Source organism: Cynocephalus volans, chromosome 10, assembly GCF_027409185.1.
Source record: "Cynocephalus volans isolate mCynVol1 chromosome 10, mCynVol1.pri, whole genome shotgun sequence".
In the NCBI taxonomy this organism is placed as follows: Eukaryota; Metazoa; Chordata; class Mammalia; order Dermoptera; family Cynocephalidae; genus Cynocephalus; species Cynocephalus volans.
In genome coordinates this window covers 2174946-2197053 of record NC_084469.1, presented here as the reverse complement: position 1 = coordinate 2197053, position 22108 = coordinate 2174946, and the positions used below count along the sequence as shown (strand labels likewise).

The 22108-nt window shown below is 47.6% G+C and overlaps 3 protein-coding genes across 8 annotated transcripts in view; all 3 read right to left on the bottom strand.

Annotated features, from left to right (window-relative positions):
- Nucleotides 1-1179: 1179 nt before the first annotated feature.
- On the bottom strand, nucleotides 1180-1806 carry HCRT (hypocretin neuropeptide precursor). The gene is given in 1 exon segment (XM_063113195.1): nucleotides 1180-1806. A coding segment is annotated over 1 exon segment (627 nt).
- Nucleotides 1807-4367: 2561 nt separating this feature from the next.
- Nucleotides 4368-8489, bottom strand: GHDC (GH3 domain containing). Its single transcript, XM_063112270.1, has 9 exons — nucleotides 8406-8489; nucleotides 7922-8235; nucleotides 7553-7674; nucleotides 6913-7414; nucleotides 6286-6478; nucleotides 6101-6172; nucleotides 5893-6026; nucleotides 5441-5526; nucleotides 4368-5177 (listed from the first exon to the last, which is right to left on the bottom strand). The coding sequence occupies exons 1-9, from the start codon at nucleotides 8426-8428 to the stop codon at nucleotides 4959-4961; spliced, it is 1665 nt and encodes a 554-aa protein (XP_062968340.1). The 5' UTR covers nucleotides 8429-8489; the 3' UTR covers nucleotides 4368-4958.
- Nucleotides 8490-19168: 10679 nt separating this feature from the next.
- Nucleotides 19169-22108, bottom strand: part of LOC134389495 (signal transducer and activator of transcription 5B) — a 57442-nt gene continuing 54502 nt past the window's right edge. For all 6 annotated transcript variants that reach the window (XM_063113059.1, XM_063113060.1, XM_063113063.1 and 3 more), the window contains exon 19: nucleotides 19169-21841. In XM_063113059.1, coding sequence (XP_062969129.1) covers nucleotides 21715-21841 — 127 coding nt within the window. In that variant the 3' untranslated portion in view covers nucleotides 19169-21714. The remainder of the gene's footprint in view (nucleotides 21842-22108) is intronic.

Sequence of the window (22108 nt, the reverse complement as noted above, 5' to 3'; positions counted from 1 at the left end):
TTCGGATGTTGTATTAGTTTCCCAGGGATGCCATAACAAAGTACCACAAAGTGGGAGGCTCAAACAACAGAAACCTATCGTCTCACAGTTCTAGAGACTAGGAGTCCAACCAGGATCCAAGTGAAGACAGGCTTGGTTCCTTCTGAAGGCTCTAAGGGAAACTCTGCTGCACGCCTCTCCCCTAGCCTCTGCTGGGCTGCTGGCAGTCTTTGGCATTGCTTGGCTTGTAGGGACAGTCACCCCAATCTCTACCTTCATGTTCACATGGGTTCTCTCTCTCTGCGTTTTTGTGTCCAAATTCTCCCTTTCTATAAGGACCCCAGTCATGGTGGATTAGAGGCCCATCCACTCTAGCATGATTTCTTTTTACCTAATTACATCTGCAAGGACCCTTTTTCCAAATAAATTCACATTCTTAGGACTTCATATGAATTTTGGGGGAATACAATTCAACCTATAACAGGTGTCTCCGGCTAGAGTCGCAGGAAAATCTTGTCCCACACACTGCTGAAGAACTTCCCGTGATGCCCGGATATCTACGGAACAAAGTACAAAGCCTGATGATTTATGAGGCCATCACGATCCGGGCTGCACGGGAACTAAACCGCTCCCCTCGCCGGCGCCTCACCGCTCTCCACGCCCTTTACTCCACGCAACAGCTACTCTGGACGAGTCACTGTCGAAGCTCATATCCCCTGCCTTTCCAGCAGGCTCGGCTCCCACCCCTTCCCAGCCGGATTCCGCTCCTCTGCGCAGCCGTCCTTGTTCTCTCCCCGTCCCGCGTGTCTCTCTGTAAAGGCCCCCTCACAGAACGACGAGTGGAGGAGCATCGTGGGACGCATCTGTCCCGCATCCTTCCCTCCAAACATGCGCACGTGTGGTTCTTTCTGCACCCCAGGGCTTTTCGCGGCTCCTTGCACTGGGAGCTCCCCAGCCGAGAGTGTTTCGGACTCAACGACGCATAAGCTGAGGCTGGTGGCCCAGAGCCGGGCTTCCAGGCCCTTCTGTCTTTATCGATCGCAAGACGCTCTCCTGCCCCCTGGAGGGATGGACGCGACGACACAGAAACAGGCACCAGCCACACGAAGGGACACTCGTCTTTATTGCCATTTTTCTGGGGGCTGACACCGGGTGGGCAGAAGGGAGAGGGCAGGGCCAGGACAGGGCCCGAAGAAGGGCTCAGACCCCGGACGGTTCCCCGGGCGCGACGGCTGTGGCGGCTGCGGCAGGACAACGGCGCCCGGGGCAGGGACGAGGCGCTGGCTGTGCGCCTGCGCGGCGGCCCATGGTCAAGATACCGGCCGCGTGGTTGCCGCTGGCCTGAAGGAGGCGCTGCAGCCGGCCCTGGAGGCCCGGGGGCCCCGGCCGCCGCTTGCCCAGAGTGAGGATGCCGGCCGCGTGATTACCCGCGCCATGCAGCAGCTCGTAGAGGCGACAGGAGCACGTCTTCTGGCGACAGCAGTCGGGCAGGGGCTGCGCAGCCGCCCCTGGTGACAGCAGCGTGGGTGGCAGCAGCAGCAGCAGCAGCAGTAGCAGCACGCCGGCCCAGGAGACCTAGGGAGGCGGAGACAGGGCGCTGGGGGTCTTCCAGCTCCCACGCCCAGGCCCTGCCCACCTGTCTCCTCGCCCCGACTTCGTTTCCCTGGCTCTGTGCCCTCCTTGCTGTCTGAAGCGCCCTGTTAGAGAAGTGCTCGTATCTGGGCCCTTTAGCTGCTCATCCTTTACGACCCAGCAGAGCTGTCTCCTCCAGAAAGCCCCTTGAGACCCCCTAGGCAGAACGAATCCTTCTCTCCTCTGGAACCCCATTAGAGCACTCACCGCTCCACCTGAAAACAGGCGTGTCTGAGTCTGCACCACAAGTTGTAAACTCTGGGAAAAGAGACCCTGTTTAGTCCCCCCACCTCCCCACAGCAGGCAAACACGTGGAAATAGTGGACTGGCAGGACTCCAAGCTGTGTCTCCTCTGCCTGCTCCCTTGCGGGGGTAACTGAACTCCATAGCTTTGGGCCAGTTTCCCACCTTCTCCGGGCACAGCTTCTTCACCTGTAAACTGGGTATTAAATAATGCCTACTATGCAGGGCTGCTGGAAGGATGAAATGAGATGACGGGTGTAAGCACAGCACCTGACACATGATAAGTGGTCAACAAACATGAACTCTTAGAACAGGGCACAACCCAATGTTGGTCAAGGCAGATTCTCGGCCAAGGATCCACCTAGTCTCCTGCCTCAGAGTCCACATAGGGAAAGACCAAGAGTGGAGGACACCTTCGGCCTTCCTTCCATCCCCCTGAGCAAGCACTCACATTGCCTCTCTGGTACAATGAGTCACCCTCAGTCCCTGGGTCTTTACCTTTCTGAAGGGGAGGATCATGGTGTCTGAAGCTCCAGGTGGGGTAGCCAGGAAGGGAGGTGTCTGCAGTGCTCCAAATAGCAATCGACTGTGACCTGCTACCAGGGGCCCGGGGTTTATAGTGCTCTGAGGTGGCAGGGAAGAGACAAGCTTTTACGTCCACTCCGGGGCCAGACAAAGGCAAGTCTAAGATTAGCCTCCTGCAAGGGGGCCGTCTCTAGGCTGGGCCCAAGGAATGGCTGCTGAGGCATTCGGAGGCCTGGGTTGGAGCACCGTGCCCCTGGTCCCCCCCTTGTGTGTCTGCGTGCTCCTTGGAGATGGGGTGGTCTCCGGGCACTAATGAGGCCACCTTGCACCCAGGAATCTGACAGTACAAAAGAGGCCTTGGCTGTGGTGCTGGCTTGGGATAATGTGTGGGGGACAGTGAGCTGCTAATTAGGGGCAGGAGAAGAGACAGTCGTGAGATTCACTATCCACAGTGAGGGAGGGGGCGGGAGAAGGACAGCCGTGCAGCAGGCCTCTCCCCGCCACCCCCATTGCTCCTTGTTGCTGCCCGTGGGGTCTGTCAGATTTCAGGCCCTTCTTCCTTCATAGAAAAGCTTCCTTAGCTGCCCCTCACCTTCTCCCAGCTCTCTCCTTCCCTTCTGCCCCTCCCACCAACCTCCAAAATGGAACGCCTTGAAAACCCAGCCTTGGCAATGGGAGGAAAGGAAGCCAAACCTGGTTTTTACCAGAGTTGGTAGAAAGCTTCCATCTCCCCAACTTTCCCCCTGGGCTAGGCTGCCTGGAGGGGAGGGATGTCGTCCCACTCCACCATCAGCAAGGGGTGAACCACCATGGGGTGAAGGACACATATCATCTCTTGTCCAGGGCACTGTTTGTTTAGCTCCTGCTCTGTGCCAGGCCCTGCACTGGGCACGGGAGCAACAGTGCACAGAGGACCTTGCCCAGTTTTCAAGGAGCTCATAAATCCAGGTGGAGAGGCAGTCCACGCATGAGATAGTTCAGTGAAGGGAAGGACTATTGCAGTTGAGCCAGTCACTTCTGCCTGGGGTGGGGCAGCGGGTCCTTGAAGGCTTTGCATGAAAAGTAGATTTCCATTGGGTAAGGTTGGGGGAGAAAGCGTTCCACAGAAGGGACAACTAGAGCAAAGGCCTGTAGGTGACCGTGCTTAACTCATGTGGGATGGAGGGGAGGGGAGGCGATGGTCCTCATGGTGGAGGCTCTCTCTCCAGCAAGGGGAGAGGGAGGCTGGACATGTAAGTGAGAGCCAGAGTCAAAGCGTCTTATAGGCCAAGCTGATTAGTCCTGTGGATGACGCGGTGCCGCTCTGGGAGGATTTTAACAAGAAGGAGTCATGGGCTGATATGGGAGCTGGGTGGGTATGGGTCACGGGTCTGGATGTAGAGACACGGAATTGAGAAGCAGTTCAGAGGCAGAATCAGAGACTTGGCATCTGATCTGAAACGGGTGCTGCCTTTACTCAGGAGAAGCAGCAGGGCCTTGGGCAAGCCTCGTAGCCTCATGGAGGCTGTTTCCCCATTGGTAGGGACAGTTAACCCAGATGGTCTCTGGGTTTGCTTCCCGCTGTGATGCGTTATGATGTGAAGTCTAGCTCCCCCACCCCAACCATGGAAGAGATTTATGGGTGCTGGGACAGGAAAGGGACCAGTGCTAAGGTGGGGTAGAAGAAGTTGGGGAACAGCCCCCCGCACCATTAGGTTATGCTTGGGATGGGGGCAGGCAGGAGGAGGTGACTCTGTGTCGGCAGGGTTGACCTAGGTATTGCTAGGAGTCCTCAAAAGCTCCTGCGTGCACGCACACTCGGGGCCTAACCTAGCCCAGAGCGGAGCGTGGGGGGAAAGCCCTGGAGCTCAGAGCTGAAAGGGCATGGCTGGGCAGTGGGAGGGAGAGCCCAGGCTGTGACAGGAGCAGAGCGAATGCGACCACAACACAGATTCCCCAAAGCAGACCCTGAGTCAAGAATCTGGGTGCACGAATTTTATTTGGGAGCTGATCACTGGAAGCGCAATGAGGAAGTGGGGAAGGGAGGGACCCAGTAAGAAGTTCGTTACTGAGTGGGTTACTGCTGCGTGCAACTGGGACTCTGTCCTGCTGGGGACGCTCTGAGAGATTATGCAGAGTACACTTCAAAATTGTCCCACTCATGGAGAATGAGGCTGAACTCTTTATTCATCAACTCCTGTTCCTTACTGATGGAGGCTCAGTCCTGGGGACATTAACCCCCCAACACTTACAGCTCACCCGGTGCACTGGCCAAGCATACAACTGTGGCCAGAGGACACCATCGGGTCAAGGGGGGCAGGAAGCCATCAGTGTGTATGGGGGCTCTCTAGCAGTGTCCTTCAGAGTGGGCCAAGGGCAGTATGAGCAGGCCACTGTGTGTATCTGCTAAACCTCTGAAGCCTATGCCTCAGAACTGGCCAACCAGACCAAGGTGTCCCTAAGGCCCAGCAGCTCTGATGGGCAGATGTCAGATGACACAGAGTCAGAGACCCTGGCCAAGGACTCCTCATCCAGAGAGGCCCCAGGGGAGAGAGTGAGGCAGCCTCTGTGGGGAGCTGGGAGCGTTGGTAAGCCTTGGCTCAGGACACCACTCTGTTCTGCAGGACCTGGGCCAGGTGCTTGTGTCTAAGGACCCGGGGCATTTCAGGAGGGAAGGGGGATGAGGGGCAGGCAGCGAGGGCTTCCCGGAGTGCTCTGAAGGCCCCCTGCCCCACCAGGTGGACTCTGGCAGGGCCCACGCTGCCCCGGAACCGCAGGGACTTGTAGCGGGGAGAGGCTTCCTGAAGGCAGTGGTCAAGCTGGGAATAGACCGGCCCAAGTGAGGCTGGTGTGTGGCTGTGGGTGTGCGTGCAAGGTGTGCATGACTGTGCCCAGGGCTGCGTGTGTTTAGGAATTTTGTGTGTACGCGTGTGTGTCTGTGGGTCTCATCCCTCACTTCCCAGAGCCCCAGGGAGCTTCTCTCCCTGGCCCTCTTCCTCACCACTCCCCTGTGTCCACAGTACCCTGGGGGCATGCAGAGGGAAGGGGGCAGGCAGTCCCACCGTGTCCCCTTCTCTTTTACCTTGTCTCGATTTTCCTCTGACAGATTCCTCAGCCCCCTCAGCTCCACAAACACTTCATAGTGGGGAGCAGAGCCCTCAGAGGAATCTGTGGACAAATCCCACATGCACATACACTTCTATGAGGGTGGCGGCTTCTGGCTTCCGAAGCCAACACCCTCTGCCCCATCCGCTTTCCCCCTTCTGAGGATCATGGGCAAGAAAGTTTCTTGCTGGGGAGTGGGGTAAATGGAGAGGAACCTAAAGCCTAATCCTAAATATGACACCGGTCAGGAAAGAAAATGGGTAGAAACTGCAGCAGGAAGGATAGGAGTTAGACATGGGGAAGGACTTTGGTTAGGCACCGCGAGGAAGCCTGAGTCTTATGTCTCTTCTAGAGCCTCCCAGCAGGGTGGGCATGGTTGGCGGGCAGCCACCCCGAGAGCAGGAAGCAGGAGCCGGTGGAGAGTCTTACCCAGAACGCTGCTCTCCACACAGCCATGGTCCAACAGCTTGGCCCCTGGCCATTGCCCCACGGCCCGGTCCAGAGCCTCAGAGAACATGTCCTCACCGATGTCCTCTCCCCGCACATTCAGGGTCTGGCCCAGCCTGCAGAGGAGGAAGAGGGAGGCAGTGGGGCCCAAAACACAAGGATGTCCCTCAGCTCCCTGGGGGTCACCCACCTGCGGGTAAACCTGACAACCGGACACTGATTGTAGGCACCAACCACACGTACCACATCACCCAGGCGGCACCTGACAGGGTGGGAGTGGGGGTGAAGTTGGGCCCAAGGGCCTATCAGCTCCTGCCCCGGCCCCCCGCGGGGTCTCAGAGGGCCTGAGGTAGCAGGGGGTGGGCAGGTGCTCACCTGGTAAGGCTGATGTGGTCAGTCAGCACCAGCTCATACTCCCGGCCCTTCTGGGCCTCGGCCAGAAGGAAGGTGGAGGCAGCCTCCTGCTGGGCTCCTTCCTTGACTGGGAGCAGTTCAATAAAGCGGGCTCCAGGGGGCAGAAGATAGAGCCCACAGGGCTGCTCTGGCCACAGGTTGAGGCCCACCACCCCTGCAGGGAGCAAAGGGGCCTCCTCATCATCTGGTGGGGCCGTTGACTTCTGCTAGGCAATAGCCCCTCACCCGGACCCCAGGCCCCAATCCTCTGAGCATCTGATCCTGCAGCTGCCCTTCTATCCCATCCTTCCTGGCTCCCCAAGGCTCAGCCTGCTGCCTCTTAATCCCTGATTGGGAGGTGGCAGAGTGCAGTGGTTCTGGAGGTAGCAGACCTAGGAGTAAGCAAATCCTGGCATTGTGTGCATTTGTGCAAGCTTCTTAACCTCTATAAGTCTCAGTCTCTTCATCTGTAAAATGGAGCTGCTAATCTCATCATACAGGGTGTTGGAGAGGATTAAATGAGATGACAGTGTAGGGCTCAACTCATGGCAGCTAGTGATGTGATCTCTGAACCCTGCCCTCGCCTCACTGCCCTTGAGTCCTGCTGACCTCCAGAGACAGCATAAGCAGGAGAGAAGAAGGCTAGCCCTTGGCACCACAAGGCCCCAAGGGCAGCCACAGCCTCGGCCTGGCCTCCTGCGTCCAGAGTCACCACCACCTGCAGCTTTGGCCAGAGGCGAAGGGCCAATCCTCGGGGTCCCTGCTCTAGGGCCTCCTGCAGCTCCGCTGCTCGTCTGGGGAGAGGTGCTCCCGGGTTCCCGGCAGCTATTGCCTCAGCCAGCACTTTGCCATCAGCCTCCAGGCCCAAGAAGACGTCCAGGAGCTCGACGGCCGTCCCAGCCTCCAGCACCCTCAGCTCTGGGGACCTCAGTGCCTCCAGCAGCAGGGCCCCAGGGTCCTTGGCTCCAGGGGGGCTAACCTGGCCCAGGACATGTCCAGGCCAAGGGAGGGGGCTGGGCCAAGGGGATGTAGCGGTCACACAAGCAGTGCCTCCCGGAACCAGTGTTTCTGGGTAGGCCTTGTGTAGGGCTACCAGACCCAGCAAGGTGGCCTGGAAGGAGATGAGAGAGGGTGTTGTTCTGGCCTTAGAGCCAGACCCTGGACCCCTAGTTTGGGGGTTCTTTGCCCACCCTGAAGGGAGGGTTTGGCTGCAAGTAGGGGTCTCTGGTGGGGCTGGTCTCTGGTTTACCTGAAGAGAGGCCTCCCCGTGGTCCTGGTTTGAGATAGGGGGCAGGAGTTTCCCCCCACTGTCTTGCTCCTGGGCCTGGCTGGCCTTGGTTAGAGGAAGATGATTCCGGAAGGTGCTTATGTCTGTAACCCCAAAAACACCAGAAACCCCTCAGGAAGCCACAGTTTCCCAAGAGTTTCACGCAAGACTGGTGAGACCCTTCAGGGAGGAACCCAGAATAGGCCCAGGGGAAGGGGCCTATAAGGGCCCAGAGGGGAGAATTCATCTTGAACAAGAGAGGAAGGAAAGGGGGACTTCAGGCTCTGCAATCTGACTGTCCTGTGAGCTTGCCTTCTCTTTGGTCACCTCCCCAGACCCTGGGAAACACACCTGTGCTTCTTCTGAGGGGAGAGCGGGGACCCTGGGTTCCCTGCAGACACCACCTTAGGGCCTGCTGCTGGCTCTGGCCCACGTGCAGTGTGCTCTGTTCCAGTCTCTGCTGCTGCCAGGTGGCCACCCAGCCCAGGACCCCCCATGCCACACGGTGCCGGAGGCTGGCAAGCCATGACAGCCTGGCGTCCTGGGACCATGGCTGCCTGAGCATGGCCAATGATGGTAACAGCAGCAGTAGAGACAGCAGCAGCAGCAGGGATAGCAGCAGCAGCAGGGACAGCAGCAGCCATAACAGCATCTCCAAGCAGTTCCTGGGAGGAAAAAGGAAACTGAGTACAGGGGAATGAGGAGCAAACACATTTCTTCTCCCACACTGCACTGCACACAGGATGACCAAGGAAAAATGAAATTTAGGAAGATGCCAGGACCCCATTGGGCAGGTGATGCAGAGGAGACCATCAGGGCTTTGGAGCCCGCTGACCTGAGTTCAGACCCCGCCTCCATCGCTTAGTAGCCCTGTGGCCCTGTGATTCAGCTAGCTGCCCTGAGCTCCGTTTCCTTGTCTGTGAAATGGAATGACAACACCTCCCTCAGAATGTACAGGAAGGCTCGCCACGGGCCTGGCAACAGTGGCTGCTTAACAAACAACATCTCTTGCCCCCTCCCGAGGGGCTTTGCTTTTTTTCAGTCCACCCAGCTCCGTGTCCCCCCTGAGCCCCGGGCAGTGGGTCCATGCCCGCATGCCCCATCACAGCCCACTTCTGCCTATTCCCAGCACCCAGGGACCCTCAGTGCCTCCGGTCTCACTACACATCCGGCCAGAAAGATGGAGCGATGGCTTTAAAGGGCTGGGCCCCGACAATGGGGAAATCCGGCTACCAGGACTGAGGGCGGAGCTGGGGTGGGGGGGGGACCCTTAAAGGGGCAGGTTGCCTGAAGGACAATGTGCTGAGTGCTGGCCCAAGCTGGCAGATGGGGGAATTGGGGGCCGGAGTAGTATGGTCCTCAAACTCATGCAGGTGAAGGAAGAGAAAGCTGAGTGTGGAAAAGAGTGCCAATAAGCAGCTTGAGCTGGGTGTAGGGCACATTCCATCCTGGAGCAGGTTCAAGCTTGAGAACTGTTAAAAACCAAAATCTTCTCCCAACCCAGAAATCCTCTCCACAAAGGTAGTAGAGAAAGAAAACAATTTTATTATTGAATAAGCATTAAACCAGAATGTGACATGCATCACAGGCAATCCACTAAGAAATTGCAAAGACAAAAGGAAATCTCACCCTTTTATATAGCCAAGCAGGTACAATCTATTACATACATGTTTCGAGATAAACAATAACCAGTCCTCAAGTAAGATGACTTGACAGCACCATTTGTCACATATAATTCAACTTAACTTTACCTGGTAATCTCAAGTTCATGAATTGGAAGACTTTAATATACAAATTCAACACAATCTCTATCAGAATACCAGCTGGCGTCTTTGTAGAAACTGGCAAGTGGGGTGACCATCTGTGTTAGCTTACTGGCTTCATCCCAAGGAAAAACACGCTTGTCATCTGTTGGATCTAGGTGCCCTCGGAACTTAGGCTCCTGTGCTCCACAGTGAAGTTTGAGAAGTGAACTTAGGCTCCTGTGCTCCACAGTGAAGTTTGAGAAGCTGTGCCCTAGGATGAGGTTCTTCTGATGTCCATGTTAAGCCTCCCTCTACCTGTGCTCTTGGCTTAGGTTCTCTTAGCTTCTTCTCTTCCCAGCAGAGCTTCTTTAAACAGGTCAGCTCTCCCTCTTTGGCTAGCCCACCTCACTTTCACTCTTTTTTTTTTTTTTTTTTCCTGCTGAAATCTTGTACTAGTTTTGTTTTGTTTTTTAATAACAGCTTTATTAGATATCATTTACACACCATACAAATCACCCATTTAGTGTACAATTCAATGTCTTCTAGTAGATACACAGATAGTGCAACCAATGTCATAGTCAATTTTATAACATTTTCATCACTTCCAAAACAAACACTGTACCCTTTCACTCTCTCCTTCCAAACCCTTCTTATCTTCTAAGCAATCACAAATCTGTTTGTATAGATTTGCCTACTCCGGGCATTCTGTATAAGTGGAGTCATGTAATACACGGTCTTTTGTACCTACCTGACTTCTTCCCCTTAGCTTGATGTTTTCAAGGTTCTTCCATGTAGTACTGGGTATCAGGACTTTATTCCTTTTTATTGCTGAATAATATTCTATTGCATGGATATACTACATTTTGTTTATCCATTCATCAGTTGATGGACATTTGGGTTGTTTCTGCTCTTTGGCTATTACGCATGATGTTGTTATGAACATTTGTGTACAATTTTTCTGTGGATGTTTTCATTTTTCTTGTGTAGATACCTGAGAGTGAAATTGATGGTTCAGCAGTAGATGAGGGTTCTGATTTTTCTACATTCTTGCTAACACTTGTTATTATCTGACTTTTTGGTTATAGCCAACCTAATGGAAGTGCAGTGGTATCTCATTGTAGTTTTAATTTGCATTTTCCCTGAGGACTGATGTCGAGCATCTTTTCATGAATTGACTGGCCATTTGTTCATCTTCTTTGAAAAAAAGTCTAGTCATATCCTTTACTCATTTTTTAATTGGGTTGTTTGTCTTTTTATTATTAAGCTATAAGAGTTCTTTATATATTTTACATACAAGTATCCTGTCATATATGAGGGTACTTCAAAAAGTTTGTGGAAAAATAGAATTAAAGGATAAGATGAATCTTTCCATGAACTTTTTGAAGTACCCTTGTATATAATTTGCAAATATTTTCTCCTATTACGTGGGTTGTCTTTTATTTTCTTGATAGTGTTCTTTGAAGCACAAAAGTTTTTAATTTTGATGAAATTCAATCGTCTATTTTTTTCTTTTGTTGCTTGTGCTTTTGGCGTTATATCTAGGAATCCATTGCCAAATCCAAGGTCATGAAGATTTACCCCTATGTATTCTTCTAAGGGTTTTACAGTCTTAGCTCTTACATTTAGGTCTTTGATACATTTTGGGTTTATTTTTGTGTATAGTATAAGGTAAAAGTACCACTCCATCCATTCTTTTGCATATGGCTCTCCAGTTGTTCCAGTGTCATTTGCTGAAAGACTATTCTTTCCCCATTAAATGGTTTTGGCACCTTTGTCAAGAATCAGTTGACCACAGACACATGTGTTTCTTTCTGGACTCCGAATCCTATTGTACTAAGCTACATGTCTATCCTTATGCCAGAGTTAAATACTGTTGCTCTGTAGTACATTTTGAAATTGGAAAACGTGAATACTTCAACTATATTCTTCTTTTTCAAGACTGTTTTGGCTGTTCTGGGTCCCTTACAAATCCATACACATTTTTAAATCAGCTTGCCAGTTTCTACAAAGAAGCCAGCTGGTATTCTGATAGAGATTGTGTTGAATTTGTATATTAAAGTCTTCCAACTCATGAACTTGAGATTTTTTTTCATTTATTTAGTTCTTAGATCTTTAAACAATGTTTTGTAGTTTTTAGAGTGTAAAATTTGCACTTCTTTTGTTAAATTTATCCCTATTTTATTATTTTTAATGCTATTGTAAATGAAACTTTTTCTTTTTCTTTTTTTTTTTTTTTTGCACCTGGCTGGCACAGGGATCCAAACCCATGCCCTTGGTGTTACAAGGCTGCACTCTAACCAACTTAGCTAACTGGCCAGCCCAAGATTTTTCTTAATTCCATTTTTTGGATTGTTCATTTCAAGTGTGTAGAAATACAATTGATTTTTGCATATTGGTCTCATATCCTGCACACTTGCTGAAACTTGTTTATTAGTTCTAATAGTTTTTTCTTTTTTTCTAGCAGATTCCCTAGGATTTTTTTATATACATGAGCACTTAATCTGTGAATAGATATTATTTTAATTCTTCCTTTTCAATCTGAATGCCTTTTATTTCTTTCTCTTGCCTAATTTTCTTGGCTAGAACTTCTAGAAGAATGAAATGGTGAGAATAGAAGTGGTGAGAGTGGACATCCTTGTCTTGTTCCTGACCCTATGGGAAAAGCATCCAGTCTTTCACCACTAAGTGTGATGTTAGCTGTGGGGTTTTTGCATCTATTGAAAGGACCATATGGTTTTTGTTTTTTATTCTATTGATATGGTATATTGCATAAATTGATTTTCATATGTTAGGCCAACCTTGCATTCCTGGGGTAAATCTGACTTCATCATTGTGTATAATTCTTTCTATATGTTGACAGATTAGATTCGCTAGTATTTGTTGAGGATTTTTGTATCCATATTTATAAGAAATATTGATGTGTAGTTTTCTTGTGTTGCCTTGGTCTGGTTTTGGTATCAGGATAATACTGGCCTCATGGAATGAGTTGGAAAGTGTTCCTTTCTCTTTATTGTTTTGGAAATGTTTGTGAATAATTGGTATTAATTCTTCTTTAAATGTTTGGTGGAATTCAAAGGCCGGGGATTTTCTTTGTGGGTAATTTTTGAGTACTAATTCCATCTCTTGTTGCAAGACTTTTCAAATTGTCTATTCTTCTTGAGTCAGTTTCAGTAGTTTGTCTTTCTAAGAATTTGTCCATTTTATCTAAGTTATCTAATGTATATTGGTAGACAATTATTCACAGTACTGTACTCCTTTATAATCCTTTTTATTTCTGCAAGGTTGGTAGTAATACCTCCTCTTTCATTTCTTTCCTTTTTTTTTTTTTTTTTTTTTTTTTTTTTTTTTTTTTTGTGGCTGGCCAGTATGGGGATCTGAACCCTGGACTCCTCTTTTATTTCTGATTTTCTTCAAAAAATCAGCTTTTGGTGTACTTGATGTTCCTCATTTTTTTATTAACTATTTAATTAATTGCCACTCTAACATTTTTTGTTTCCTTCTTTCTGTTTGATTTAGGTTTAGTTAGCTCTCTTTTCTCAGTGTCCTAAGGTGTAAGGTTAGGTTATTGATTTGAGAATTTTCTTTCTTTTTAATATAGGCATTTACTGCTATAAATTTCCCTCTAAGATTTATGTGTATCCCATACGTTCTGTTATGTTGTGTTTTCATTTTTATTCATCTCAAGTTGTTTTCTAATTTCCTTTTTGATTTCCTGTTTGATGCATTGGTTATTTAGGAGTGTACTGTTTAATTTCTACACATATTTGTGAGTTTCCCAAATTTCATTCTCTTATTGATTCTACTGTGGTCGGAAAACGTACTTTGGATTATTTTTACCTTTTAAAATTTATTGAGGTTTGTTTTATATCCTAGTGTGTGGTCTATTCTGGAGAATGTTCCATGTGCTCTTTTTTTTTTTTTTTCCCCCAAAAGATGACTGGTAAGGGGATCTTAACCCTTGACTTGGTGTTGTCAGCACCACGCTCACCCAATGAGCTAACCGGCCATCCCTATATGGGATCCGAACCTACGGCCTTGGTGTTGTCAGCACCACACTCTCCCGAGTGAGCCACGGGCTGGCCCTGTTCCATGTGCTCTTGAGAAAAGTGTATGTTCTGCTGTTGTTGGGTGGAGCGTTCTACAGATGTCTGTTAGGTCTAGTTGGTTTAGTGTTGTCCAGGTCTTCCATTTCCTTATTGCCTAGTTGTTTCACCTGTTGTTGTTATTGTTATTTTATCTTTTGTTTGTTTGTTTGGTGACTGGCTTGTACGGCCATCCAAACCTTTTACCTTGGTGTTATCAATACTGCGCTCTAACTAGCTGATCTAAACAGCCAGCCCTTATCTGTTATTTTAAGTGGGATATTGAAGTCTCCAAATATTACTGTTGAATTTTATATTCCTCCCTCCAGATATATTATATTTTGCTTCATGTATTTGGGGTTCTGTTGTTAGGTGCATATCTTAAAATTATTATATGTTCATTATGAGTTGACCCTTTTATCATTATAAAGTGTTCTCTAAATCTAGTAACATTTTTTGTTGGATTAATGGGTACAAAGTTACAAATAGATAGTAAAAATAAGTTTTGGTGTTCTATACTGACTGCAGCTAATAATATTATATTGTATATTTCTAAATAGCTAAAAACAAGGGCCTTGATTGTAATCACCATAAAGAAAAGATAAATGTTTGGGTGATGGATATTCTATCTACTCTAAATGAATAATTGTACAATATACATATGTATTGAAACAACACAATGTGCCCCACAAATATGTACAATTAAGAATAAAATGAAAGTATAAAACAAAAAAACTATTTTGCCTGATATTAGATTAGCCGCTCCATCTTTCTTGTGATTGCTGTTTGCATGACACATCTTTCCCCATCCTTTTAGTTTTAATCTATTTGTATCTTTGAATCTAAAATGTATCTCCTGTCGATAGAACATACAGTCATGCATTGCTTAATGATGGGATACATTCTGAGAAATAAATATGTCTTTAGGTGATTTTGTCATTTTGTGATTATTATAGAGTGCACTTACACAAACCTAGATGGTGTAGCCTATTACACACCTAGCCTATGTGGTAAAGCCATTATAATCTTATGGGATCATTATTGTATATGTGGTCAGTCATTGACCAAAGCATTGTTATGTGGTGAATGACTGTAGATGGACCTATTTTTTAAATCCAGTCTGACAATCTCTGCCTTTTCATTAGATTGTTTAATCCGTTCACATTTAATGCTTTACTGATATAGTTGGGTTTATATCTGCCATTTTATTTGTTTTATAATGTTTTATGTCTTTTTGTTCCTCTATTCCTCTTTTACTATGTTCTTTTGCATTATGTGAATATTTTCTAATGTAGCATTTTAATTTCTCTTTTTTCTCCTAGCCTCTAGATGACCAACGAGCATTTGATTTTCTTGAATTATATATATATATATTTTTTTTTTTTTTGATAGCTGGCCAATATGGGGATCTGAACCCTTGCCCTTGGTGTTATAACACTGCACTCTAACCAACTGAGCTAACAGCCAGCCCCTCTATATAATTGTGAGTTATTTCCTTAGTGGTTCCTTTATGGTTTATCATATTCATCTTATCAGAATCAGCTTTATATTAAATTAATTCCCATAAGATGTAGATTGTTCCTATTTAGCTCTTTTCATTTTCCTTCCTTTTTGTGATATTATTGTTATATACATTACATCTGTAAATGTTACTAACCTAAAATTTATTGTTATAATTATTACTTTATACAATTTTATATCTTTTAAAGAAGCTAAGAGAAGAAAGGAGAGCAATTATTTATTTATAGTTTTGTTATATTAACCTTATCTATCATTTCTGATTCTTTTCATTTGCTCCTATGAGTTTGAGTTACCATCTGGAGTCATTTTCTTAGCTCAGTACAGTGTTGATATATATAATATGTATGTGTGTATATGTAAAATTTGTATATATATTTTATATATAAATATGTTAGATCAACCAAGAGAAGAAATATGCATTACTACTTTTTTTTATAATAACATACTTATCTTTACTGGTGTTCCTTCTTTGTGTGTGTGTGTGTGTGTGTGTGTGTGTGTGTGCATAAATTACTGTCTGGGGTCACTTGTTTTTCACCCGAGGAACTTTTTTTAGTATGTCTTGTAAGGTGAATATGCTGTCAAGAAATTCTCTATTTTCAGAAATGTCTTTATTTCGCCTTCATTTAAAAAAAAATTGGAGGGGGGGCCAGCCTATTGCTCACTTGGGAGAGCGTGGTGCTGACAACACCAAGTCAAGGGTTAAGATCCCCTTACCAGTCATCTTTAAAAAATAATAATAATAAATTAATTAATTAAATAATTTTTATTAAAAAAATCATATATTATTTTTTGGTGGCTGGCTTTTACAGGGATCTGAACCTCTCCTTCATTTTTTAAAGATAGCCTTGCTGGATGTAAAATTCTTGGTTGATAGTTTTTTGGTTTTTTCCGTTGAACATGTTGCGTATATAATCCCACTGCCTTATGGACTCCGTTGCTTCTGATGTCAGCTGTTAAAGGTGCTGGCTGGGTAGCTCAGCTGGTTAGAGCATCGTGCTGATAATGCCAAGGTCCAGGGTATGATACCTGTACTGGCCACCTGCCAAAACAAAAAAAAAGTCGGCTGTTAACCTTATTGGAATTCTCTTGTAAGTGACATCATTTTTCCTCTGGCTGCTTTCAAGATTTTCTTCTTGGTTTTGGTTTTCAGCATTTTCCTATGATGTGTCTGTTTGTGGATCTCTGCTTGGAATTTGTTGAGTGTGAAGAAAATAGAATAGTTTGGTCAGGCCCCCTCCCCTCAGTCCGGTTAGGGGTGGTGCAGCACGTTCCTTGTGAAACAAGTTGTGTGTGGGTGGAATTAGTGCACATGCTACCAATGTATTTTTTTAGTTTGTTGCTATTGTGTGTTTTGCAGTTTGTGAAGCATCAGCTGGCCGGCAGAGAGCTTCTGTGTAAAAATAGAGCAATTTACTTTGCTGGCAGCTGCTCAGTTTTTCTTTGGACTTTGTTGGTAGCAGTTGAGTTTCTGAGTTTCCCTTTGGACTGCCTAACTCTTAGATGTGTGTGTGCTGAATAAAGACTACTCTTTCTTCCCCTATGGCTCCAAGGACCTTTTTTCTGGTTACCTGGCTCATAGACCTGCAAGTGAAGGGTTTGTGACCCAGTCTGGACAACAGGCATGAAAGGTCTGTGAGCTTCAGACCCAGCCCTAGCTCGACATTGAGCTTCCTGCATGTGTACATTAATGTTGTTAATAAATTGGAAGATTTTCAACCATTCTTTCTTCAAATATCTTTTCTGCTCTTTTCTCTCTCCTCTCCTTCTGATACTTTCATTCTTGGTGTGCTTAATGTTGTCCCACACTTCTCTGATACTCCATTCATTTTTCTTTTTTTCTCTGTCCTTTAGATTGCATAGTCTCTATCAATCTGTCCTCAAGTTTGCTAGTTCTTTCTTCTGCCTCTTCAAATATACTGAGTCCCTCTAGTGAAATTTTCATTTCAGTTATGTAGTCCTCAACTCCAGAATTTCCATTTGATTTTTTTAAAAAATAATTTCTATTTGTATTTTCTATCTGATGTGCCTTTGTCATTATACCTACTTCTACTTCTTTAATCATGATTCTCATTGGTTCTTTGAACATGTTTATAGTGGCTACTTTGAAGTCTTTTTCTGTTAATCCAACATCTGGTCACTCTGCTGCCTGCGTTTTTCCTGTGTATGGGTCCTACTTTCTGGTTTCTTTGCATGTTTTGGGGAAACTGGGCATTTTATTTTATTTTATTTTTTTTAATTTATTTTTTTAATGATGACCTGTAAGGGGATCTTAACCCTTGACGTGGTGTTGTCAGCACCACGCTCTCCCAGTGAGTTAACCAGCCATCCCTATACGGGATCCACACCTGTGGAAACTGGGCATTTTAAATGGTATATTTTGACAACTCTGGGTACTGCCTCCACCCCGCCCTCCCCCGCCATCTCCGAGCCATGGCTCTGGTGTTGGCGGTGGAGACAATAGCACACTTCTCTCTGAGTGACATGACTGTTTCAGGAGCTGAGTGCTCAGTGGGGGTTAGGGGTGGGTAGTAGCTTCAAGTCTGCTCACCTCTCTTGGTGTGGCCTTGGGCACAGGCAGTTGTGGCCCTGAATTTGCAGTAGCACCATATCCAGGGTAGAGCCTCTGTCCCACCATTTGGGGCCAGGCAGAAGGAAGCACCACACCTTCTCAGCTGCAGTTGCTCAGAACTTAGCCTCAGCAACAGGCCACCAACTGCTAAATGCAGTGGCTACTTCCAGTTATTTTTGTTTCTATGTAGTCTCTGACACCGCTCACCTTCCCCGGACTTTTGTGATGCTGTACTCTTCTGTTTTTTCTCCTACCTCTTCTAGCTTTCTTGTAACATCCTTTATAAGCTCATTTTCTTTTGCCTGACCCTTGAAGTACAGTACTTTCCCTGATCCCTTCTTCAATTCCCTTTCTTTCCTTTTTTCACACGCCCATATCATACCATAGTTCCAATTCCACCCAGACACGAACAAGCCCCACTGTCTCCCCCACTCCCACCGCCCGCAATCTGTGTCTCGCAGCCCCGATAACTCTTAGGCTTTACAACCACACATGTGCTCGGGCATCCCAATCATCATGTCTGCTCTGTACTCAGCACCTTTCTCCCCAACTTGCTTCTCTTCCAGTATCTTCCCCCTCCCCATTTTAGTGAGGAAAATCCCTATCAATTGTTTCCCAAGCCAGAAGCCTGGATTAGTCTAGACTTCGATGCCACCCCCAACACTGGTCACTAAGTCTGTAACTATGCTTCAGGGCCATGGCTGTGGTGCCACAGTTTAGATCCTCATCCCCTCTTGCTTGCATTATTGAAACAGCCTCCCAGCTGCTCCCTGACTTCCTGTCTCGCCTCCCTTGACCCACACACACTGTTGCTGGAACAGTATTTCTTAAAATGAAAATGTGAAAAGGTTTCATCACCGGCCATCATGCTCAGCCTAGCACGCAGGCCCTGTGGCCCTCTGCTGCCTGCTTTCAGGCTTCACCGCCTCCCACAGTGCTTCTCAAAGTGCGGTGCCTGGACCAGCAACACCTGGGAAGTTGTTAGACATGCAAATTCTCGCCCCAGACCTACTGACCCACACTCTGCGGTGGGGCCCAGTAACCTGTGCTTCAGCAAGCCTTCCAGGAGATTCTGATGCACACTGAGGTCTGAGAACCACAAAACAGCCTTTACTCCGCCAAATCATGCTTTCCCGCGTCCTTCAGCCTTTACCTGTGCAAGTCCCTTTGGCTGAATGCCTTTTACTTTCTTAACTCCTATTTGTTCTTCAAGAGTAGGCTGAAGCTGTTCAGTGCCCCTCCTCTATTTTGTTGTGTTGTTGTTGTTTTGGTATATTCCCTTTTGGATACCTTTACTGCAGCATGAGCCAACATCCCACCCTAACTGGCTGCCTTTCCCCAGCTGGGAGCCTCTGGAGAGCTGGAACTGTTCTCACCCCGCCACACAGTGCCTGAAGGGCTGAATTTTAAGGACGAGCTTTCTAACAGGAAGAGTGTGGAGTCAGGAGGCGAGCAGATGAAGACCATCATTCTAATTTTCAAATCATGACATGAGCAGGAAGGTCAGAAATGCCACCCCACCCTCCATCTGCCATCAAAGCTGATGACACGCCCTCTGAGGCAGCCAAATCCCAATCAGTTCCTTTTTTCAGGGTCACACTGATGACTTCAATTTTTTTCCTATTAAAGCCACCCACCCTTGCCATGAGATGGAAAACAATAAAAACAGGACTCAGCATTGTCCCTTCAGAGGAAGTCTTTATTGTAACATAAAATACACAATTTTGTGACTGCCCCAAATTGTACACAATACTTTTCTGGTGGCTATATACTAATCTGCCTTGACATTAAAATATGTATCTGGAAATAATTTCACAAAGTTTTAAAAAGAAAAATTATAAAAAGTATACTTCCATTTTAAGTTATATTTGCATTTAGTCTCCTCCCACCCCCTACAAACCCTGCACATACCACACATTGAGCTGAAACGTTTGAGGACTTTGTGTGTGTGCGTGTGTGTGTGTGTGCGTGTGTGTGTGTGTGTGTGTGTGCGCACGTGTGCGTGCGCCTGCGCGTGCGTGCAGGTGAGAGGCTGTGGGGGCCAAGACTTGCCATTGCCTCTTCTGTGGTTTGCATGAACAGAGAGAAGAGAGAAAAACAGAAGGCAGAGAGCAAGCGCACCTTTCAGTCAAAAATCTCCCCCATCTCTAGGCACAGCCTCAGTAGAATGGAGGACAGCTCAGCAACTCGGGGACCCCCATGCTCAGGGAAGCCACGCTCCTGGGCTCCTTCCTCCCAACACCAATGCCGACTGTAAAGTAAGTTCAGAGCTGCCTGGCAGTGGACTGCCCAGCCACTCTGCCCTCAGCAGGCCCTGAGGCCACTACCAATGTGAAAGCTTGTCAAGCCCAGCTGCTGGAACCAACAGGGTGCCACCTGGAGGCAGGTGTGGTGAGGCGTCACTGTCAGGCTTTCCTTTTCACCTTCCCTCGTGGTTGGAATTTTAATCAAATCTGGAGGGGTTGGGAGGGGCTCGGCAGCTTCCTCCATCAATGCTGGTGTCCAGGGAGGGCTCAGCCTGCTCCTCAGAGGCAGAGGTTCAACTGCCTGGCATACAAAAATAAATCAGTGTATGAAACCAAGCCAAGGCAAACAGCAGCTTTTAAAAAGTCATCTTCCAATAAATAATTTATTACAGAGGAATGTTTTCCTTTAATAGCAAAACGCTGATAAATTCAGAAGTTATTTTTGTAAAAAAAATATCTATTTACTCACATGTATAAAAATAAGGTTTTCAGGACCATCCTCTCCTGGGTGTGGTCAAGCCCTTCTTTGGGAGAGGGGACCAGGTGTGGCCTTGTAGGCCCTGCTCGTAAGCTATACCTGCTCACCCCCTGCCTGCCATAGCTCATTCCTTTCTTCTGTTGTAAAGCTACACACTAGAAGTTATGGAACAAAATTATGCTGAGGCTTTTTGATTTTTTTTTTAAATAGTTTCCCAAACTTCCCAGCAAACCCACCGACTGCATTTCCCCAAATTACCAATGTCCAGCACCCGGTACCCTGAAGCAGGGTGACCACCTGCTGAACACATGTGCCCTAGGTTCAGGCCACGTTCCTGCCACCTCCTCCTCAAGATGGTCATATGTGAACAGTGAAGGGAAATGAGGTGACCTGGGTACGAGTGACCTAGGACCTTATGCAGGAAGAAAGAATTTTAATGTCAAAATTGGGTGGGAAGAGGAAAACAAAAAAAGGCCCAATTTAGGGACAAACACACCAGTCAACATTTGCCAAGAGCCATTATCAATAAGGCTTAAGAAAGCCTCGGACTGTGCCTCCACTGGCGCGGAGCAAGGACGGGCAGAGCGGGGCGGCAGCTTCCCTGGTAATAGGGCAACAGTCTGAGCGCCTGCAAGTCAGGGCTGGGCATGCCACTCTGGCCAAAACACACAGGACACCATGCTGCAAGCTCTCGGGGACGCGAGCCTCTTTCCTTTACTCTGTCTTGTCAAACGCATCTGCACGTATGTACACACATAGAAACCGAGTGGCGATTCCAGAGAGATGAAAAGGGAGAAAAGTGGGGGAGGAAGGGAGGAGGGGAGGGGACAAAGAGAGAATACTAAGATGAGCTAAGTGTTATGTAAAAAGCCACTATCCAGCCAAAACCTGTGACCTCTCTTGCCCCAACAACGTTTGTATGTTGCTCCTTTTCCCATCCCTACCCAAGAACACAGGGGTGCGGGAGAGGGAGAGGAGGAGAGAGGAGGACTGGCTTTCTCTGTCGAGAGGCAGTTACGTACATTTCAGAAGAAAAGCGGAGACAATCACGGTTAGACATCAATTGCATGGCAGACAGAGTGACGAAGACTCGCCAGAGGGGGGGTGCTTTGTCCTCCCTTTGTCCTTTTCCTAAACAGCCTCAAGGTGAAGTTCAGCTACCCTTAAGACATGACTAAGTTCCAGGGATCATGGAACTGTCTTTCTGCACAAGGTGAAAACAAACACAGCCTGTTTCTGGCCCCAGGGCTGTAGCTAAACTCTAGAAAGGGTGAGAAACACCACAACGTGCAAACTTGCACATGCACACACACACACACGCTCACACACTCACGCTCCCTTCACTGGTGCCACCATGCACAGAAATACTAAGGTCACGATTGTATTAACACTTCACATTATGAGTATTGTTTCCAAAGAGAAGCGGTTCATGGAATTAAAACATCCACAAGAGTAAGTCCCCTGGCGAGGATGAAGAAGCTGAAGATGGAGAGGTCGGGGTCACGACTGGGCGTGAGGGACCCACTGACTGTCCATCGGTCGGCCTAAGAGTTCCTCCACACGCCGCGCCACATCCATTGTGTCTTCCAGATCAAAGTCCCCATCGGTGTCCAGGACGGCATCAGGGCTTGGGAGAGAAAGAAAAGAGATAAAGGAGAAGGGTAGAGGTAGTGAGAGACCACTCCCAGTCCCACAGCCCACCAGGTGAGGGGCCCAACACTGTCTCCTCAGCCTAGGGCCTCCTAGGAAAAAAACCACTGATTGGAATGCTGGGGAGCAGAGCCCTTTGTCAGCTAGTTGTACAGAGAGACCCAGACTAAAATACCCCAGCCACCCCTAACACTGACTGTCCAGACATGTCAAAACCCCATCTAATCCTTATACACAGCGAGAA

Bases quoted from the DNA above. Each gene is read 5' to 3' on its own strand.
- GHDC (XM_063112270.1), bottom strand. From the start codon at position 8,428: ATGGAGGCGGGGTCTGAACTCAG. The intron at 7,415-7,552 runs GTAAACCAGAGA...ATCTCCTTCCAG, and splicing joins ACGGGGAGGCCTCTCTTCAG to GCCACCTTGCTGGGTCTGGT. The intron at 5,527-5,892 runs GTAAGACTCTCC...ATTTGTCCACAG, and splicing joins TGTGGAGAGCAGCGTTCTGG to ATTCCTCTGAGGGCTCTGCT.